The sequence below is a fragment of the Protopterus annectens genome, chromosome 2.part0 (assembly GCF_019279795.1).
Source record: "Protopterus annectens isolate FY-2018-M chromosome 2.part0, PAN1.0, whole genome shotgun sequence".
NCBI lineage: Eukaryota > Metazoa > Chordata > Ceratodontiformes > Protopteridae > Protopterus > Protopterus annectens.
In genome coordinates this window covers 1,796,014-1,813,142 of record NC_056728.1, presented here as the reverse complement: position 1 = coordinate 1,813,142, position 17,129 = coordinate 1,796,014, and the positions used below count along the sequence as shown (strand labels likewise).

The 17,129-nt window shown below is 41.5% G+C and overlaps 1 protein-coding gene across 2 annotated transcripts; it reads left to right on the top strand.

Annotated features, from left to right (window-relative positions):
• Positions 1 to 1,008: 1,008 nt before the first annotated feature.
• Positions 1,009 to 15,203, top strand: EEF1B2 (eukaryotic translation elongation factor 1 beta 2). 2 transcript variants are annotated; one of them, XM_044060471.1, is made up of 6 exons: positions 1,009 to 1,148; positions 6,673 to 6,795; positions 11,248 to 11,374; positions 11,572 to 11,638; positions 14,525 to 14,650; positions 15,000 to 15,203. In XM_044060471.1, the coding sequence occupies exons 1-6, from the start codon at positions 1,051 to 1,053 to the stop codon at positions 15,152 to 15,154; spliced, it is 696 nt and encodes a 231-aa protein (XP_043916406.1). In that variant the 5' UTR covers positions 1,009 to 1,050; the 3' UTR covers positions 15,155 to 15,203. The 2 variants fall into 2 exon arrangements, with proteins under 2 accessions (XP_043916406.1, XP_043916407.1); XM_044060472.1 differs by having other exon boundaries at positions 1,086 to 1,291.
• The last annotated feature ends 1,926 nt before the right edge of the window (positions 15,204 to 17,129 follow it).

Sequence of the window (17,129 nt, the reverse complement as noted above, 5' to 3'; positions counted from 1 at the left end):
ATGAGAGTTTGGAGAAAAGTGGCAATGTTAATAATTACAGGCCAGTAAAGCAGGGTATGTTGCGCCACCACTTTAATAGGGTAAGTTCACCCAAAGTGGATGTATCTATTGATATAAAAATGTTTTGAAAGGTACATCAAGCAGAGAAGCCCCACGTACACCTCCTGCCTTTAATATACTAAAAGTAGAAGTGTAAGACGATAAGCAAGCACAATTGGCAGGGTAAGTGGGAAGGGAAAAAACATTAATTTGCCAAGATGATCATTGTGTATAAAGTTTAAAAGTCACATGATGTAAATTATCGTTCAACGAGAGGCAGTTTATTTAAGGTACCCAATTAATAGTTTCCAAAGGACGCCTTCACTAAGGAACTTAGTAAACCTGCCTAAACTTACCTTTATCTCAAAAGGGGGAAGACGTGTAGCCACCATAACCGTAACATTGGTAAAACCATCCCCTCCTCCTAAATAATTCAGATTTCTGTAATCTCTCTAAACTTTGTATCTCCAAAATGAGGAACACCAGCCCTCATAACGTGGAACAAACGGGCACGTATTAATGGCTTACTAACAACTTCAGCTAGGAAGGTCATAGAATGGTTAAATATGGTAGCTTTACTTTGAAAGAATATATTTTAATGAATTAATATGATTTATTCGATTTCCCATGGAGCTCACCTTACAAATTTCAAACACTGAATGTGTTACAGCCTACAGACCCTCTCAATGTGGAACGTGAACATTTAAAGACCCCCCAAATGAGGTACACTTGAGAAGTATGTAGGAGATTTTGAGAAAAACAACCGAGTCTTGTACCTTTACAGTAAGAACACACATGCGTCTTACGACTGAAACTATTAAAATTTTTCGGCCTAGTGAAAAGAAACAGATTCATATTTAAAAACAAACAAGTAACACGCCTGAAAGATTTGATAGTTTCCGCTTGTGTGCGTATGCACGTTATGACTATAAAATGCTGACCCGGACGCTCCCCTTTCTTTTTTTGGTCAGAACGCAGCTGAGAGATTTGGTAGTTTCCGCTTGTGTGCGTATGCACGTTATGACTATAAAATGCTCGACCCGGAAGCTTCCCTTTCTTTTTGTGGTCAGAACGCGGCTGAGTTGGCTAATCCATTCTGCTCAAGCCAGGTCTGTGGTAGTATTTGTATTCACTTTTTTATTGCTATTTAAATAGCCAGAAAAGAACGCAGAATGGGTTTCGGTGATCTGAAGTCCCCCGCTGGTCTTGGCGTCCTGGATGAGTTCCTGGCAGACAAGAGTTACATCGAGGGGTTGGTAACTTCACATTTCTGAAGCACCTTTTTTAATGGACTTTGGGGAAAACTGTACTTCATAGAGATACGTGCACCATACGGTTATATTAGTGTAGTGTTTCGCGGGCAGTACTGCGCAGCTTGGAGCGTGGTATAAGTTGATTGACAGTTAACTGCTATAGCGCCGGCGGTACTACGACGAATACATTGGATATACATTGGAATTTTTATTTTATTATTTCTAGCTAAATGTTAAGTTAAATAACTTTGGACTGACAGAACTGCTTTTGCTGTTATTAAACTTAGTACGACGAATATATTGGATATACATTGGAATTTTTTTGCTGTTGCTTAATACTCTCTGGTAAACTAAGTTTGATAAGCTTGTGTTTTCTGAACTTCGGAACCTGTGTTCGCGACTTTATTAGTAAGGCTACTGTAAATTTTGGATTTAGGTTATTACTATTTTTGCATTTACAGGCATTTTTTATTTGACATATTACTGTTCTTGGTTTAGCATGTAAAGTGTCATTTTATCACTTACAGCTATCACTTCTAACTACTCCTTGCATTTGTCGGCTCATACTGTCATGCATCATATGAATATACCATAAAACTTTTATGCTCAAAGAAATAAGGAAATACACTGTTATATGGCTGTGAATGTCAAAACACATTTACTATAACCGTGGAATGAGAGAAGACGTTTGCTTTTTTGTAGTTGGTGTGACAGAAAACAAGCTTCGTGCGATATATCTATAAATATTGATTTTTATTGTCATGTTGTATTTCTTTGAGAGGAGATCACTGTATTGAATAGTCTGTGCTTTCGGCATCTGTAATGTTGGTGCAGTATGATTTTAACATTATTCCCCAAATTTCATCAGTTACTTTCTATTGATTAGATGAGTTCACTTTCGTGCAAAGTAAGTACTACTCCATTAATTTCACTCCTCCCGAGCAGTATTCTGTATATACTGTTCCTACAGTTTTTCCATTGGACATCTGCTTATAGGTGCCTAAAATGATACCGCCATCAAAACGGACAATTTAAAGCTTTAGCAGGTTAGTACTGCCACTACTGATTTTGCCAAGTTAAGACTTTGCATGGGTGGGTTGGGTGTTCCGGCCTGGTCTACTGCAGTCATGCGAACTGCATTAGCGTAGAATATCTCTACAGTTTTCATAATCTCAATTTCGTGCGTTTTATGCTTTCGTTCAAGTACTTCAGTAGTTTGTAAAGCTACATCAATAAGTATTACCTGACTTAAGTATTCCTAATTTAACACACACGTGGAGCAGTACTTCCAAGCATTACATGCTCTGCCAGAGCCTACAAATCACTGCATTCAGGTGCGGATCAGAGTTCAAGAAGCGCGGTTGGACTAGCCACATCTTTACGTCGCTACATCTCACTATGTGCAACGAACCCTCAAAATGTACATTTATTAACGTCTTCAACTGGAAAGTGGTAATGCTTAACAAGCCCATTCAACATGCAACTTTAAAATGCAACTTTAAATTAATGAATGTAATAGGGTACACTTACAAAGCATGCAGCCAAGCATGGGTGGGGGTGTACACTTATGAGGAGAGTAGTTAACTTGTGAATATACCACTCACTATATCGAGACAAAAGAAAGATTGCTCAAAAATATTAAATTGGGGTCATACTTAACTCAGATTGGTGTCTTTTTTTTGCTCTGTTCCTTGAAAGGTGAGGTTTTCTAGCAAATGTCTGGATGAAAATCACAAAGACATTTTTTGTTTCATAAGGTCTCTTCACAAAATGAAGGCCAACAAATTATGCTCTAGCAACTTCACAAGTTTATAACACATCAAAATTTGGGCCGTTGCTCTCCCCATTACTTTGGGCTTTGTCCAAATTTCACGTGCCACGCGGTATGGTGGGCTATATACCAGTGTAGTGCCTCGCAGGATGTGCAGTAGCAAACCCCGCCAGTCACTGCTCCTAACTACTCTGACTCACGTCAATCATATATGCCGCGAGGCACTACACTGTTATATCTATAAATATTGATTTATTGTCTATCGCACAAAACTGAACTCTTATCTAATCAATAGAAAGTAACTTTGCTGAAATTTGGGGAATAATGTTAGTCATACTGCACCAACATCATTACAGATTCCAAAAGCACAGACTATTCAATACAGTAATCTCCTCTCAGAAATACATGACTAAGAATCAATATTTATAGATCGCACGAAACTTGTGTGTTCTGTCATTCACAGCCATGTTCACATTGCATTCACAGTGCATTTCCTTATAGTCGCTAACAAAAAAGCAAACTTCTTTTCTCTCATTCCACGGTTATAGCAAATGTGTTATGTCATTCACAGCCATATAACAGTGTATTTCCTTTCTTTGATGCATGGAAGTTTTGTTATGGTATATTCATATGATGCATGACAGTATGAGCTGACAAATGCAAGGAGTAGTTAGAAGTGATAGCTGTAAGTGATAAAATGGCACTTGACTTGCATGCTAAACTAAGAACTGTAATATGTCAAATAAAAAATGCCTGTAAATGCAATTCACAGTAGCCTTACGAATGAAGTCGCAAACACAGGTTCCGAAGTTCAGAAAACACAAACTTATCAAACTTAGTTTACCGTATTAAGCAACAGCAAAAATATTCCAATGTATATCCAATATATTCATCGTACTAATGAGTTTAATAACAGCAAAAGCAGTTCTGTCAGTCACAAAGTTATTTAACTTACATTTAGTTAGAAATAATAAAATAAAAATTCCAATGTATTCGTCGTAGTACCGCCGGCGAGGGGCGGCGCTATAGTATGTTAACTGTCAATCAATGTATACCACACCCCAAACTGCATAGTACCGCATGCGAGGCACTACACTGTAATATAACCCATTTGCTAATTTGTATTGCATGTAAACAAAGGAAATGTTGGTTTCCTTAATTGGCGTTTTAAAAGTACCCAGTGCCTATCTTCTAGACTAGACCAGAGCAGCTATAGTCGTCTAGCGGGCAGTCTCCATCGTTGTGCATGGTGAGATTAATAGTTCATACCTTTTTGGGGGGGGGGGGCTTATATGCATGTGTATGTACAGGTTACATCTGTGTGTAATGACTTGGTGGGGTAAAGCTGTGGCTAAAGCCCATATAATCAGAATGTAGTAATCTGCCCAGGTGCATGACAATACTGGAGAAAAGTCTCTCCAGCGTAAAGATAACCCTTTATTTGTGCCCATAACCCTTGATTTGTGCCCGTGGAGGAACACAGATGCGCAAAGGAAAAAAAGCATTTGATGGCTTTTTGTCACAACTGGGAGAATAAGACTATCCACAGTAACATTGCTTCTTGGTGTTACTAGCAATGGCACAAGCAACTCTGATGTTTTGTTTGCTTCCTGGAAAATGTCAGGTCTGTTATATTCCCCAACAAATAAACCATACAAAATTCAGTTGCTTAAAAATCACTAACCAAGCAAGAATTACTAGATGCTTTTTCTGGAACTGTGTTGCAGATATTTTTAAGTCCTTGTCTTTACTGGTGGTGAAATGCTAAGTTATATTAGTGGACCTCACTGAACATGCAAAAGGCATCAATTAGCCAAAGACCCCACCACCAGTTGTGTTGATGGTACAGTCTGGCACATGGTTACGAACGCAAGTGCATGCAGGTAACTGGTTTTACATTGGTATGCATTTTATGAAGGATAATTAGAGTGGCTGCCCTGTTTAATCAAACTGAAAGGGCTGTTCTAGTGATGGTGGCCCACATTGCCGGTGAGAGTACACTAATTGCCCAGTATGTTTTCTGGGCCCTCGGCCTGTTTTTGAAGAGTACATCTAACACGTGTAGTGCTAATGACAACGTACAAGAGTTGTCCTTAAGTATTTGTGTAATAGCTTCTACATTTGAGGGGTTGATGCCATAAGATAATACCTCAGCACAGTGCCGATGCACTTCTCAAGTAGGACTACAGGAAACTGGTTTAGTGCAGTTTCAGCTGTACTCCTCTCTACTCTGCAATTGTATCTAAAGTAGCCCCTGGAACTGCCACTGCCTCAGACTCCCTTGTAGATGCATTTCACTTCAGCCTGTTTATGAAGCTTGGATAATTGTGGTCTTGTGTGCAAATTTCAACCCATCCTCTTGACCCTAGAGGATAGACTAGCCTCATGGGGTGCACTGCTGTGTGTGCGTCTTGAGCGAGATGTTAAGTAGATATGTGGATCTACTTAATTTGGTGGATGTATGACGAAAAGAGGAAATTCTCTGATCCCCTGGCTTAACTTCCCCTTGTCAATGTCACCTCGGATCTCCAAGAGGCCACTAGCCCAAGGGGTCTAAGTAACAAATCTTGTTACTGGTTTAGCTTGGTGGCTGAAAGTGTCCATGAACTGCTATATTCATAGCAGTCCACACAGCACATACTTGGATTTTTGGGGAAAGTCCCTCGACACTACCATCAGTTACTTAAAACTGACCTAGCTAAAAATAGAGCCGCCTTGAGTGATAAAAATAAGATATTCTTGTTCCCTTGAAGGCTTTAGCTGAGGAACCAGGAGAATCCCATGAAGGATTTTTATCACCCAAGAAGGTTCTTAGTTTGGCGTTTTTCATTCTTTTGTGTTTTGCTGTATTGATTCTAGCTAAAATTAAAACCAGCTCATGATTTAAGCATAGGATTAAATACCTAACATCTGTGTGGTGGGTGGTACACTTGGATCTGTCTGACTTGTTAGAGTTGCTCTTTGTATAAATTACTAAGTCTCTGTTAGGTCCTGGGTCAGGTTTGCTGAAGAGTGTAAGCTGCTCTCTCCAATCAGCACCCCACATTTTCCACGTAGCTATAACAGTCAAGTTGCCTGGGCAATGGACTCTCTTCTCAAGAGTGCATAAACACCCTGTGACTACACAAATTACACCCTCTGCAAAACTGGCTTTTATCATTGGAGGCCTACACAACTGTACTTGGGAATCCTAGTTAGTAAACATCTTCCAGAACTTCTGGTGATGTAGTGATAAAAGCCCAGAGTGGTTCCTGCAAACCAGGTTTGGTTAGCTTGGGTGCCTTGAGTGGACATTTTGATTTGCCTTTTTAGAGTCATTTTATTAAGTGAATGAAATATCTTTGGCATCCAAGATATTTCTTCAGCTAGAAGAAATGTAGCATTTCTTCACCCAAAGACTTTTGGTACAAGTTCCCTAAGCTTACACATGTCTAGATCACTTCTTTTTCTGTTGAATTAGAGGTGGTTTCTGTTGAATTAGAGGTAGTTTCTTCACTGACTGTCAGATTGCTTTGGTATAACTTACAGAATGGAATCTGTGAAACTTTGTATGTAGACTTTGTAGTGTTTTTTTTTTTTAAACCATGGCTTTGCTGGTTTTTACCACAGGTATGTACCTTCTCAAGCTGATGTGGCTGTATTTGAAGCTCTGTCTGGGCCACCACCTGCTGACCTGTGCCATGCCCTCCGTTGGTACAACCACATTAAGTCATATGAAAAGGAAAAAAACAGGTGAGTTGTCTTGTCCAAGTGGATGTTTGTGTGCTGTAGATGGGAGTACAATTTGTGGGTGGGGGGGGGGGGGTGATGGCTTGCCCTTTACGAGTGATACTACTTTGTTGATCTTGACTGCTTGTTGAATGACTGCTAAGTGGTAGGTGACATATGGGGTTTGAGAAACCAACACTGAAATGCATTGTACATTAATCTACTGCAGTTTACTGATACAAATCTGACTGGACTGATATTTGACCTGTGTGGTAACGTTTAAAAATCTCTTGCAGCTGATTAGTGCAGAACTGCTTGGCCTCCTAAGTTGGCAGGTGGGTTAACAAAATGCTGCTGATAGGTGGTGTTCCCTAATGCCCTGGCCATACCCTTGTAGAAGTACCACTTTAGGCTTATATTGAAGAGTCCATAGTCCTAGAGGGACTAACCCAACACTACAATCTGTGTGAGATGCACATGTATAGCCAAACTGGAGGTAAAGCTCAGACCTTGACTGGACTTGGACAGTCAAGAGGAGAATGTAAACACTTGTACCACACTGCACTCAACAATATAGTCCCACTAATCCTACACCACCAAAACCCACACATAGAAAAACTTTGTGTAGGCTCTCAGTAATAATCTGCCCAAGCAACGAAGACCTCCAAAGCAGAAAAGCAAGTGACCTCCAACACAACCCAAAGGACACATAACCCACAAACTGTGTGCCACTAACAACTGCCCATAAGGTAAAGTACCCAACACTAGTATCGGCGACTCTATAGTCTGGCACACAGATGTCCCTCTCACCCAGGCTAAACAGGTTACTGGCAGCTGCCTTTTGGGTGCCAGGATCTGCCACATAATACATGCACTCGGGTCACTCCAAGTAATGACTTGTAATTGTCCATGTTGGTGTGAACGACCTGAGATGTACCTCCCTGGACTATGTGAAGAGACATGGAAGAGCGCTCTGATCTTGTAGCCCAGGCAGGTATAAACCCTTGCCCTGAGTAGCATCCTGCCATCACCAAGAATAGAGCAGTAAAAGGACAAAATGGTTGACTTCAATTGGCTAAGCTTCTGGTGTCATTCAAAGGGGATCGAATCCAGTATGTCTGCCTGGGATGACATGGTCGATAAACCGTGATGCTTTGCCAGAGGTGACCTGCACCTGTTGCCCCTGGATTCCAGGTACTGGCCAAGGCTCTTGCTGCCCCTGTAGTGCCTTTTTTTAGGCAAGGTTCAAATGACAAATTCACCACCGTAGCAGGTACAGGCAAGCAAAAAGAGGGTAATGCTAGACATCTAAACCTCAAAATGCACTTACTCTTTGCACTCCTTAAAATGGAGAGCAAGCATCTGTGCAGTGACTGAGACCTGGTTCAAGGCTCCAGAGACCACACCTGCATTACCAGGCTATAATTCATACCATGCCTTTAGGTCATCTAACCTGGACCGAAACATAAAGGTGGAGGTGTTCATATTAAGGATATCCACACCTCCAGGCTAGTTGCTCAGCATAATGCATCTGAGATATCAAAGTGCAACTAACTGGACAAAAGTGCAATCCAAATTATAGCCTGCTACAGGTCCCCCACCATGCCCCAGGATTCCCACTCCTTTCTGGATGTACTGATTCAAACACCCTAATGGGCGATTTCAACTACCCTACCATTAACTGGGAAAACTACTAGTGTGCGAACTCCTTTGCTCAACATTTTCATGCTCTGGTTCCAACTTATCCACACCCCCACCAGAGGCAGCAATATCCTAGACCTAGTCATTGCCAACAATGAGACTAGTGTTCCACACCTTGAGGTCAACTCCTCATTGGTCAGATCTGACCATAAGCTAATCACCCTAGATACCCACATCCTGCTCCCATTAAGGAAACCACAGTAAAACATTTCTCCAAAGTCAACTTCATGCTTAAGACAGAAGTGGCAAACTTCACGACACATGCAGATGGACAATAGTCAACTGCTGAATCCTACACAGATGCACTCTTAAGCATGAGTGTGTGGATAGAGCTATCCCTAACAGAACCAAGATGCTATTCTCAACAAATCTGATGGTCCCCTGCCATAAACTGCAACAGAAGAAAGAAGCTGTTGCAAAAGGAGCTCCCCTAGTCAGCCTCAGCAAGAAGCTGAGACCCCTCACCAAATCTTCCAAGGCTAGTTACAAAAACAAAAGCCACTAAGAGGACAACCACAAAGCATTCTGTGGCTGTCAGTCTCAGTTGCAGCACAATGGCACGAAATTTGCAGAACCAACTGATATTGCCACTATCCTGGCAGATGGGTTCAGTGCTAACATTACCCCCCCTTACCCCCTAATGGGCCCATATCTATACTGGAAGAATGCAGTTACAAACTGCACTGAAACTGCAGCATCCATAGGACCAGACAACATCCCAGGCTGTGTTGCACGAACTCACAAACAAACTGGCTCCCCACTTAAGTACCATGTTCAATCATAGCCTAACCTCAGGCTTTCTGCCCACTGAATGGTGCACAGCAAGTTATCCCACTCCAAAAAGGGGGAGCCACCAAGGACCCTGGCAACTATTGCCCTACAAGTCTGACTAGCCTGGTCTGCAAGGCCATGGGATGTATCCTCCTGGAACATGTAAACAAAGACATTGGTAATCTCCAAATTCTGGACCCCACCCAGTTCAGGCTTGTAAAAGGCAGATCATGTCTCCTAAACCTGATGGATTTTTTTGAAGTAGTCACCACAGCCGTAGACTAGGGTAAGGAGGTTCACACACAGCCTATCTTGACTTCGCCAAGGATTTTGACACCATGCTCCACTCTAATTGTAGATAAATTCACTAAACTGGGTTGAGTCTTTACGTCACAAGATTGGTTGCCACCTGGCTCACTGACCGAACCCACGCCATGAAAGTTGTAGACTTCAAATCCAACCTCAAACCAGTGACAAGTGGAATACAACAGGGTTCAGTCCCGTTTGGTAGCTACTTCTCTGTAGTACAGGTTAACACAGAATGTCTCTGGCAGAGTTCGCAGATGACTGCAAACCAGGAGCCATAATCGAATCCCCAAACGATGTGGACAAAGTGGATGGGAAATTGTCTATCATATGAGCGAATCGCACAAATTTTGTACACTCATAATAGCGAACATACTGTACCTCAAACTTCCTATTGTGGGGATGGCTGTGCCCTCTAAATACATTCCAACTCAAGAGTGCACTACAGTGAAGAAAGGGCAAATATCCCATTCTTCACTGTACTGCAGTCTCGGAAAAAAGCACTTCGAGGTCCAGAACGTTCGAGCGTTTGCAATTTGTGATTCGCTCATATGATCCCCTAGTAAAATCACCTTGGGGATCACTTCTGTAGCTCTGCTTGGCAGGCACAAGAAAATAATTTTGGATGGCAAAAGCCAGGGAACCTTTTTGGCTAGGCTTAAGGCCCTTGAGCTGATGGCCTAGTACGTAACGGCTTCCAGGCTTTTTTGCAAGTGGTTACTGCTGTAAGTTTGCAAAACATTTACTGTGTTTTGTATAAAAAATCCAATGAGCATTGCTACTGTAAAGCAGTGTATTTAACTCTTGCAATTTTACACTTTAGTAGACCTTTACTCCAAAGCTACAAACTTGTTAAATGTGGCTGTATAAATTTCAGTGTTTAGGGTGCAGTTTGAAGCTAAACATCTAGAGTTCATTGGAGTGAATGAGTTGACTGGTTCTTGAGAACAGAACATCTACATTAAGTTACATGCCACCTCAATATGCAAAGTGCAGTGTGTAGTGAAGCAGCTCATTTTAGGGTGTAACCACTGAAGCATTGGACTGCTGAGTCACTTTAACTGTCTTTCATAGCGTGAGGGTGTCTGCACACCATTTGCTATTTTAGTTGACCAACTATCCTGGAGTGGTTGAAGATTGAGATGCTTGTACAGTGTTAGCAGCTTAACTTGCCATACCTTCTTGTAGAACATTACTCCATCTCTGTTGAACTGGTTAATGATGAGTAAACTAAACACCATCTTTCGGCTGAAAATATTGATGGATTACTTTTAAATCTGACGGACCAGTTCAGAACTGTACAAAAATTGTTTGTATTTCTTAACACAACTTGATGTGCAAGAAGCATTTTCATTAAATTGGTGTAGAAAATGTACAACTGACTTTGCCATTTATGCTTTGTAAGAGGCAACTTCGGTTTCATATGTAACATTTCAGCAGCTTTGAGTGCTTAAAACATTGTATCTTGTGTTTTTGTGGCTGCTCTGAGGGTTTGTGTGAGGGATCTAAAACTGTGGGCTTTAAATTGTAGCTGAATTTTCCTACACTTCAGTGCACAATGCTGCAGTAGGAGTGCAGACCAGTTTATGCACACCTCGTCCATGGTTGTTTGTGGATTAGTCCAGTGTTGCACTCTTGGCGGTTTGACAGGCTTGGCATGCATTCTTTAGCGTATATCTTTCTGTTTGTGGTTTTCAGTCTCCCAGGAGTGAAGAAGCCACTTGCTAACTATGGTCCAGCTGGTGTTGAAGACACCACAGCAACAAAACCAGTGTCAAAGGTTGAGGATGATGATGATATTGATTTGTTTGGCTCTGATGACGAAGTAAGTTTTTTTTACTTTGACATAAGTCTGTTTATGTGAAATCTGGTTGAAATGATGAGTACATTAAATCACCATCTTTCGTCTGATGATGATGATGAATGACTTTTTTTTATCTGATTAAAACCAGTTTAAAACACTGTGGTTTTTGGGTGGTTATGTAGGGCTCAGATTTTGTTCATCCATCTCTTCTATTTCAGGAAAGTGAAGAGGCCAAGAGAATCAGAGAGGAACGTTTGGCCCAGTATGAATCAAAGAAATCCAAAAGTAAGTGGAAGTTATTAACTGAGTGCATGATTAGTAACTTAGGAATGCATGATTGGTAACTTTTGTGACTTGCTCAGCTGTTGCTTCCTCTTAATGTTAAACTGAAATTTACAGTATGTGAACATGGTTCTTCAGACTCCCACCTATCTGGGTGGGATGGGAAGTTACATATGTTTGCAGCAGTCCCTGGTGGAGGCTGACTGGGTCTCGAAAGGACGGTGGGGTTGATGCTCCTTGCACTTGCATATCTGATGCAACCACAAGTCTGATACACAAAAGAGAAAGCTAGCAAGTTAGGCTGGGTGCACGGCAAGTGAGTTAGGTAGATCAACGTAGAAAAGAGCCAGCACCCTCAAGGATTCTCTTCAAACAATAATTTTATTCCACTGAAACTAGACCTTGTTTCAGCAAACAAGGCTTTCATCAGTAGTAGAAAATACTACTGATGAAAGCCTTGTTTGCTGAAACCGGTCTAGTTTCAGTGGAATAAAATTCAAGTTTGAAGAGAATCCTTGAGGGTGCTGGCTCTTTCTTCTACGTTACAACCACAAGGCTGCTGGTGGCAAAGACCCCTCAAAAAAAATGCCCTTAAGCCCCAGCCAAAGGCTGGTCAGGGGGATGTGGGAAAAGCCTTTTAGACTGGGTAGGAAGGCATTGAGACAAAACACTGAATCAACACTGTTTGCCTTTGTATAGACTGCTGTTTTCTGACCAAGTAGAAACGAGGGGCAACAAAGGAACTCCCTTATCTGTTCTGTTTTGAATGTGGCCACTGTTATCCCCCCCAGATAATTTTGTCCTAGATGGACTTTGCCCCTTCAGTGTTGGGTAGTTTCCAGAACCACTGAGCTGAACTTTCAGGAGGGGCAGTCGTGCATGGTCATGTCTGTTCCCCAAGCACATCTCCTGAAGGTTTTTTTGGGGGTATATAAAGAGGGTATTTTGACTCTAGCCTGTGGGAAATTGTAAAGCATCTTGCCCCCCCAAGACACTTAACATTAATGGGAAAGTCAGTCTTGGAATGAAGCCAATTTTCAGCAGCAGCCTGGGGAGTTGCACTCTGACATCTTTGACATGGGAGGAAATTCACACAAATGCAGAGGGGCACGCAAACTCCACACAGAAGGCACCCAGCCTAGAATAGTCTGAACCTCTTGCTGTGAGGTGACAAAGCTACCACTGCTCCCATTTTAAGAATAGATACTCATTTTAATAAAGCTGCAGGGCTAGTATCAAAATCACATAATTTCTCTGTTTTCAATTGCCATTGTGGAGGTTGTATGTACATGTATACACAACACATTCAGAACTGAGCAAAGTCTGGGCTTTACTTCAAGTGATGGGGAAAGACTGTAGATGTGACCCTAACCTACCTTTTTCTTGACTAGGCTTCTGGATATGATTTTGTTGTGCTCTAACATGATGTACAGTTGGGAAGAGCTGACTGCAGAAGAGAATAAAATGTTCCTTTTCCTGGCTTGAGCAGTGTTTGCATTATCCCCTCACAGCTAGAGGTGCTTTAGTTTGATTCTTGGCTGGGGTGCCTTCTGTGTGGAGTCTGCATGTTGCATCTGTGTGGGTTTCCTCTGGCTGTGGTTTCCTCGCATGTTAAATGTGTCTGGAGCATGGGCCTCTATTGAAAATTGGCATTGTTCCAAGTCAGAACTTCCTGGTAAGCAAATGTTAAACTTTGTGTAGAACTTGTAGGTTTTCTTATTATTTTCTCCACGGTTACTGGTCTGGGGCTGCTATTATCATGGCAGTCCCAGTATTCCTCCTGTGGTACAACATCTTGTCACACATTCTGTTCTCGTTTCTGTTTGAAATGGTGTCTGTGTGGCAGACAGTGCATGTCACAAAGGGAAACTAGAGGGAAAGGGTAAAACTACATTGCATGTATCTAGGTAGAAAAGATGGTACTGCATCTTTGCAGAGTAAAAAAGCGAACTGTAGTACAGGTACAACAGATGAAGTGAATTTGATATTTAGTGCAGCACTGTGCTAGCTTGTTTCAGCCCCTGCCTTAAAGTTGCAGGAGTTAAGATTGCATTGGCATACCATGTTTTGAGCCCCAGGTTGTGTTGAATGAGAAAGATGTGTGCATTTATAGATTGTTCACTTTGGCTAGATCTATTTGCTGTGTTTCCTGAATAGAGGATAATCTGCTCTAATGTAGTGGGCTAAAATTATAGTTTGCAGCAATTTGAAGCAGACTTGTGCTTTAAAACTGATTCCTATTGCCTTAAGGGGCATTATAATGTAGTTTGCTAAAAACTACATTATTGGTTATGTTTTGAATGTAGGTGGTAACCGGAATGGGATGCTTCTCCATGAGAGGGTTTCAGAGATTTTCAGGTTTGGTCTGAATAGTGGTGTTGACATCAGATTTTTTTTAAGGGGAGGCTTACTCGGAATGAGGAATAAACACATTTTAGTGGTCTTGGCATTCCTTTATTTGGGACTTGATGGCTTTGTTGTAGCAGGCTCTAAAGATTATTTGGAGTATTGAAAACGATTGGGATCCGTTACATAACCCCCATCACCTAAGTACTTGTTTGAACATCTCTGCTTTGTGTAAATATCTGAACTTCGTTTGTTTGCACTCTTGAAATGACCAAAATGGTAGTGGTTTGACTACTGAATTGACATTTGGGTGAATGTTGGTTTCAGGGAGTCTTTCCCTTTGTGGTATAGTGAAGGTCCTCCTCATGCATGCAAGAATTAATTTTCCATTCACATTTGGTAGTGAAACTTGTAGACCAGTGACTTCATACATTCAGTGTGGAGTAACAAGTAGTGATTCGCTTTGCAAGATACCCACAGCTGATTGTAACAAAGTGCAGGAGCTTATTTGCATGGAAACACTAATTTAGCTTTCTTTTCTAGAACCAGCGCTAATAGCGAAGTCCTCTATTTTGCTTGACGTGAAGCCTTGGGATGATGAGACTGATATGGCGAAAATGGAAGAGTGTGTTCGCAGTATTCAGATGGATGGACTTGTTTGGGGCATGTGTAAGTACTTAAATGAATTATGGGAGGTTTAGCAGTATGTTGGAATACAGGGACTTTGAGTTAGCTTTTTTCCCTTTGGTCAGAAATGGTTAATCCTGCATGTAAGAATTGGTGTGGCTGGTTACAGCTGACTTTTTGGGGGGGTTCATTGCTTGTTCAGGTTTCCCTGAGGGAAGGGGAGCTTGCTTGCCTTCTGAACTTAATGGGCCTATGATGGAATTTGTACTTTGAACATAGCTTCAGCACAGGCCTGTTTTAAATTAGACTTTGTATCTGCTGATTCTTGCATCCAGTGTTTACTGAAGTGAGTTTAGTGTATTAATTTTATTTAAACATTCTTTCTCTCTAGCAAAACTTGTTCCAGTGGGGTATGGCATTAAGAAACTACAAATCCAGTGTGTGGTTGAAGATGACAAAGTCGGTGTAGACATATTGGAAGAGCAGATCACAGCTTTTGAAGATTACGTGCAGTCTGTGGATGTAGCTGCGTTCAATAAAATTTAAATTTTTGCAACAACTGTCAGCCACATTCAATAAAAATTTGACTTTGCAATGAGTCGTCTGTATACTTTTTTAGTAAAGTACTGAATGCCTCAATATGTGGGTGTTTTGCTAATTTGCAGAATAAACACCAGCTCTGCATCAGTTTGTGTTGTGATTCAGGTGCCTAGACCAGTTAACTAGCTAGGAAGGAGGGGAATAAACTGTATCCCCTCCCCCTACTTGAGGAGGGTAGGTTTACTGTACTGCATTGGCAGTCCCTACTTGAAGGTGTGCATGCATTACAGGCACTTGTATTTTGTAAGTAGCCTGGTGAATTTCCCAATTTGGTTTCATGGTTGGATGTGCCCAACTCTTAATAAGCTTTCCCCATGTAAGAGGACAGGTTGAGTGCACTTACTGAAGGCATATGGTTGGCAGGCATGTGTGGGAACTCCTGTGGGTAACAGTTGGTATATTTGTTTCAAATTTTATGTTGGAGAGCCTAAAAAAACTTCTATCTGCTGCGTGATGGGCAAAAGTACTGTTAAATTGCCTTCTGGCCTGTGTTTGGGTGTGCTGAAACAATGTCTTAATTGCACATTGCAGAATGTGGTAGTTTGAAACTGAAGGTGTAAAGGGAAGACTTACCAGTCCTAAGTTAGAGATGGTCTGCTGTTTTGGAATAGGGAGAGTTGTTGCAGCCAAATGTTCCTTGGCAAATGCATGGTTTGCTGCTGCAATTGGGGGGTGAATGGTCAGGCCTTGTAATCTCTGGCAATGTAAGAGGCATTCAGCAGGCCAAATGCAGCAAATACATTTTGGATATAAAAATGAATGTGTTCAGTCATAATTGTGTATTTGTTACATGTACTATAACAAAATCCTTGACAGTTTTACATTGTAATATGACTTACTGGACTTCAGTTTTTGAACTCGTGTGGTAGAGGATCTATGCTTTGCTCATTCTTGGCCTTGCTTACTGCTCCACTGCAGATGGAAATATTTGCAAGAGTGGCAGTGAGTGGTCAGTGCTGTCTGATTATGACTAGGGGTGTCCATGATCAAAGTAATCAAACTGATTCAGTGCATCAGTAATGCAGAAAACTATAGCCGTGGTTCTCTTGGTATAGCTCTGCTAGACTTTTGAGCACAGATGGACTGTGCTCAAAGTTGATTAAGACTTGTGACTAATGGGACTGCTTTGTTCCAGTCTCAACTGGTTGACCAATACAAGACCTTCAGACGCAGCTTCATATGGTCATAATTTACTTGGTTTGTTTTCTCATACCTGTTCAACATAAGACATTGCATGTTCAACTTGACATTCATGAAAGTCAAATGGAAAGTACCTGTGCAATAATGTGAACATTTGGAAGTGTGTTGGGTTTCTTAAATGGAATAAACCATGTGATTAGTTTGCAGGAGCAATGTATGCCTTTTCCTGTGACTAGTGTGTCTGTCGCTTGTGGTCTCTCGCATGCACTAATTAAGCTACTAATTACTGTAGCACTCATTACGTAGAGGAAACCAGTATTTTATTCAGGCATGTCCAAGGGTCCTCTCCCAGTGTTCTGTCTACACGTACATCTATTGCTTGCTGTCTCACGTACTAAATCTAAACTGTAGCACTCATTGCTTGGAGGAAATCTGTTTTTTATTCGGGCATGTCCAAAGGTCAGCTCCCAGTGTTCGCTGCCTGAATCTGGGTATCTTGAGGCAATGTAGAAATTGCCTTGTACACAGGCAAACCCATCTCTTTCCACCCAACATTACAGCCTGTGAGCAATGCACTTATCTAGCCAAACTGGAGGGTAAATCTCTCCAACCAAGACTGAACTTGACAGTCATGAGGAGAAACATTTGCACCACAAATCACATGGTCTCACTAAATCTACACCACCAAAATCCACACATAGTAACAAACATTCACGGAGGCTCTCAATCTGTCTAAGCAACAGAGACCTCCAAAGCAGAAACGCAAGCAACCTCAATCCCC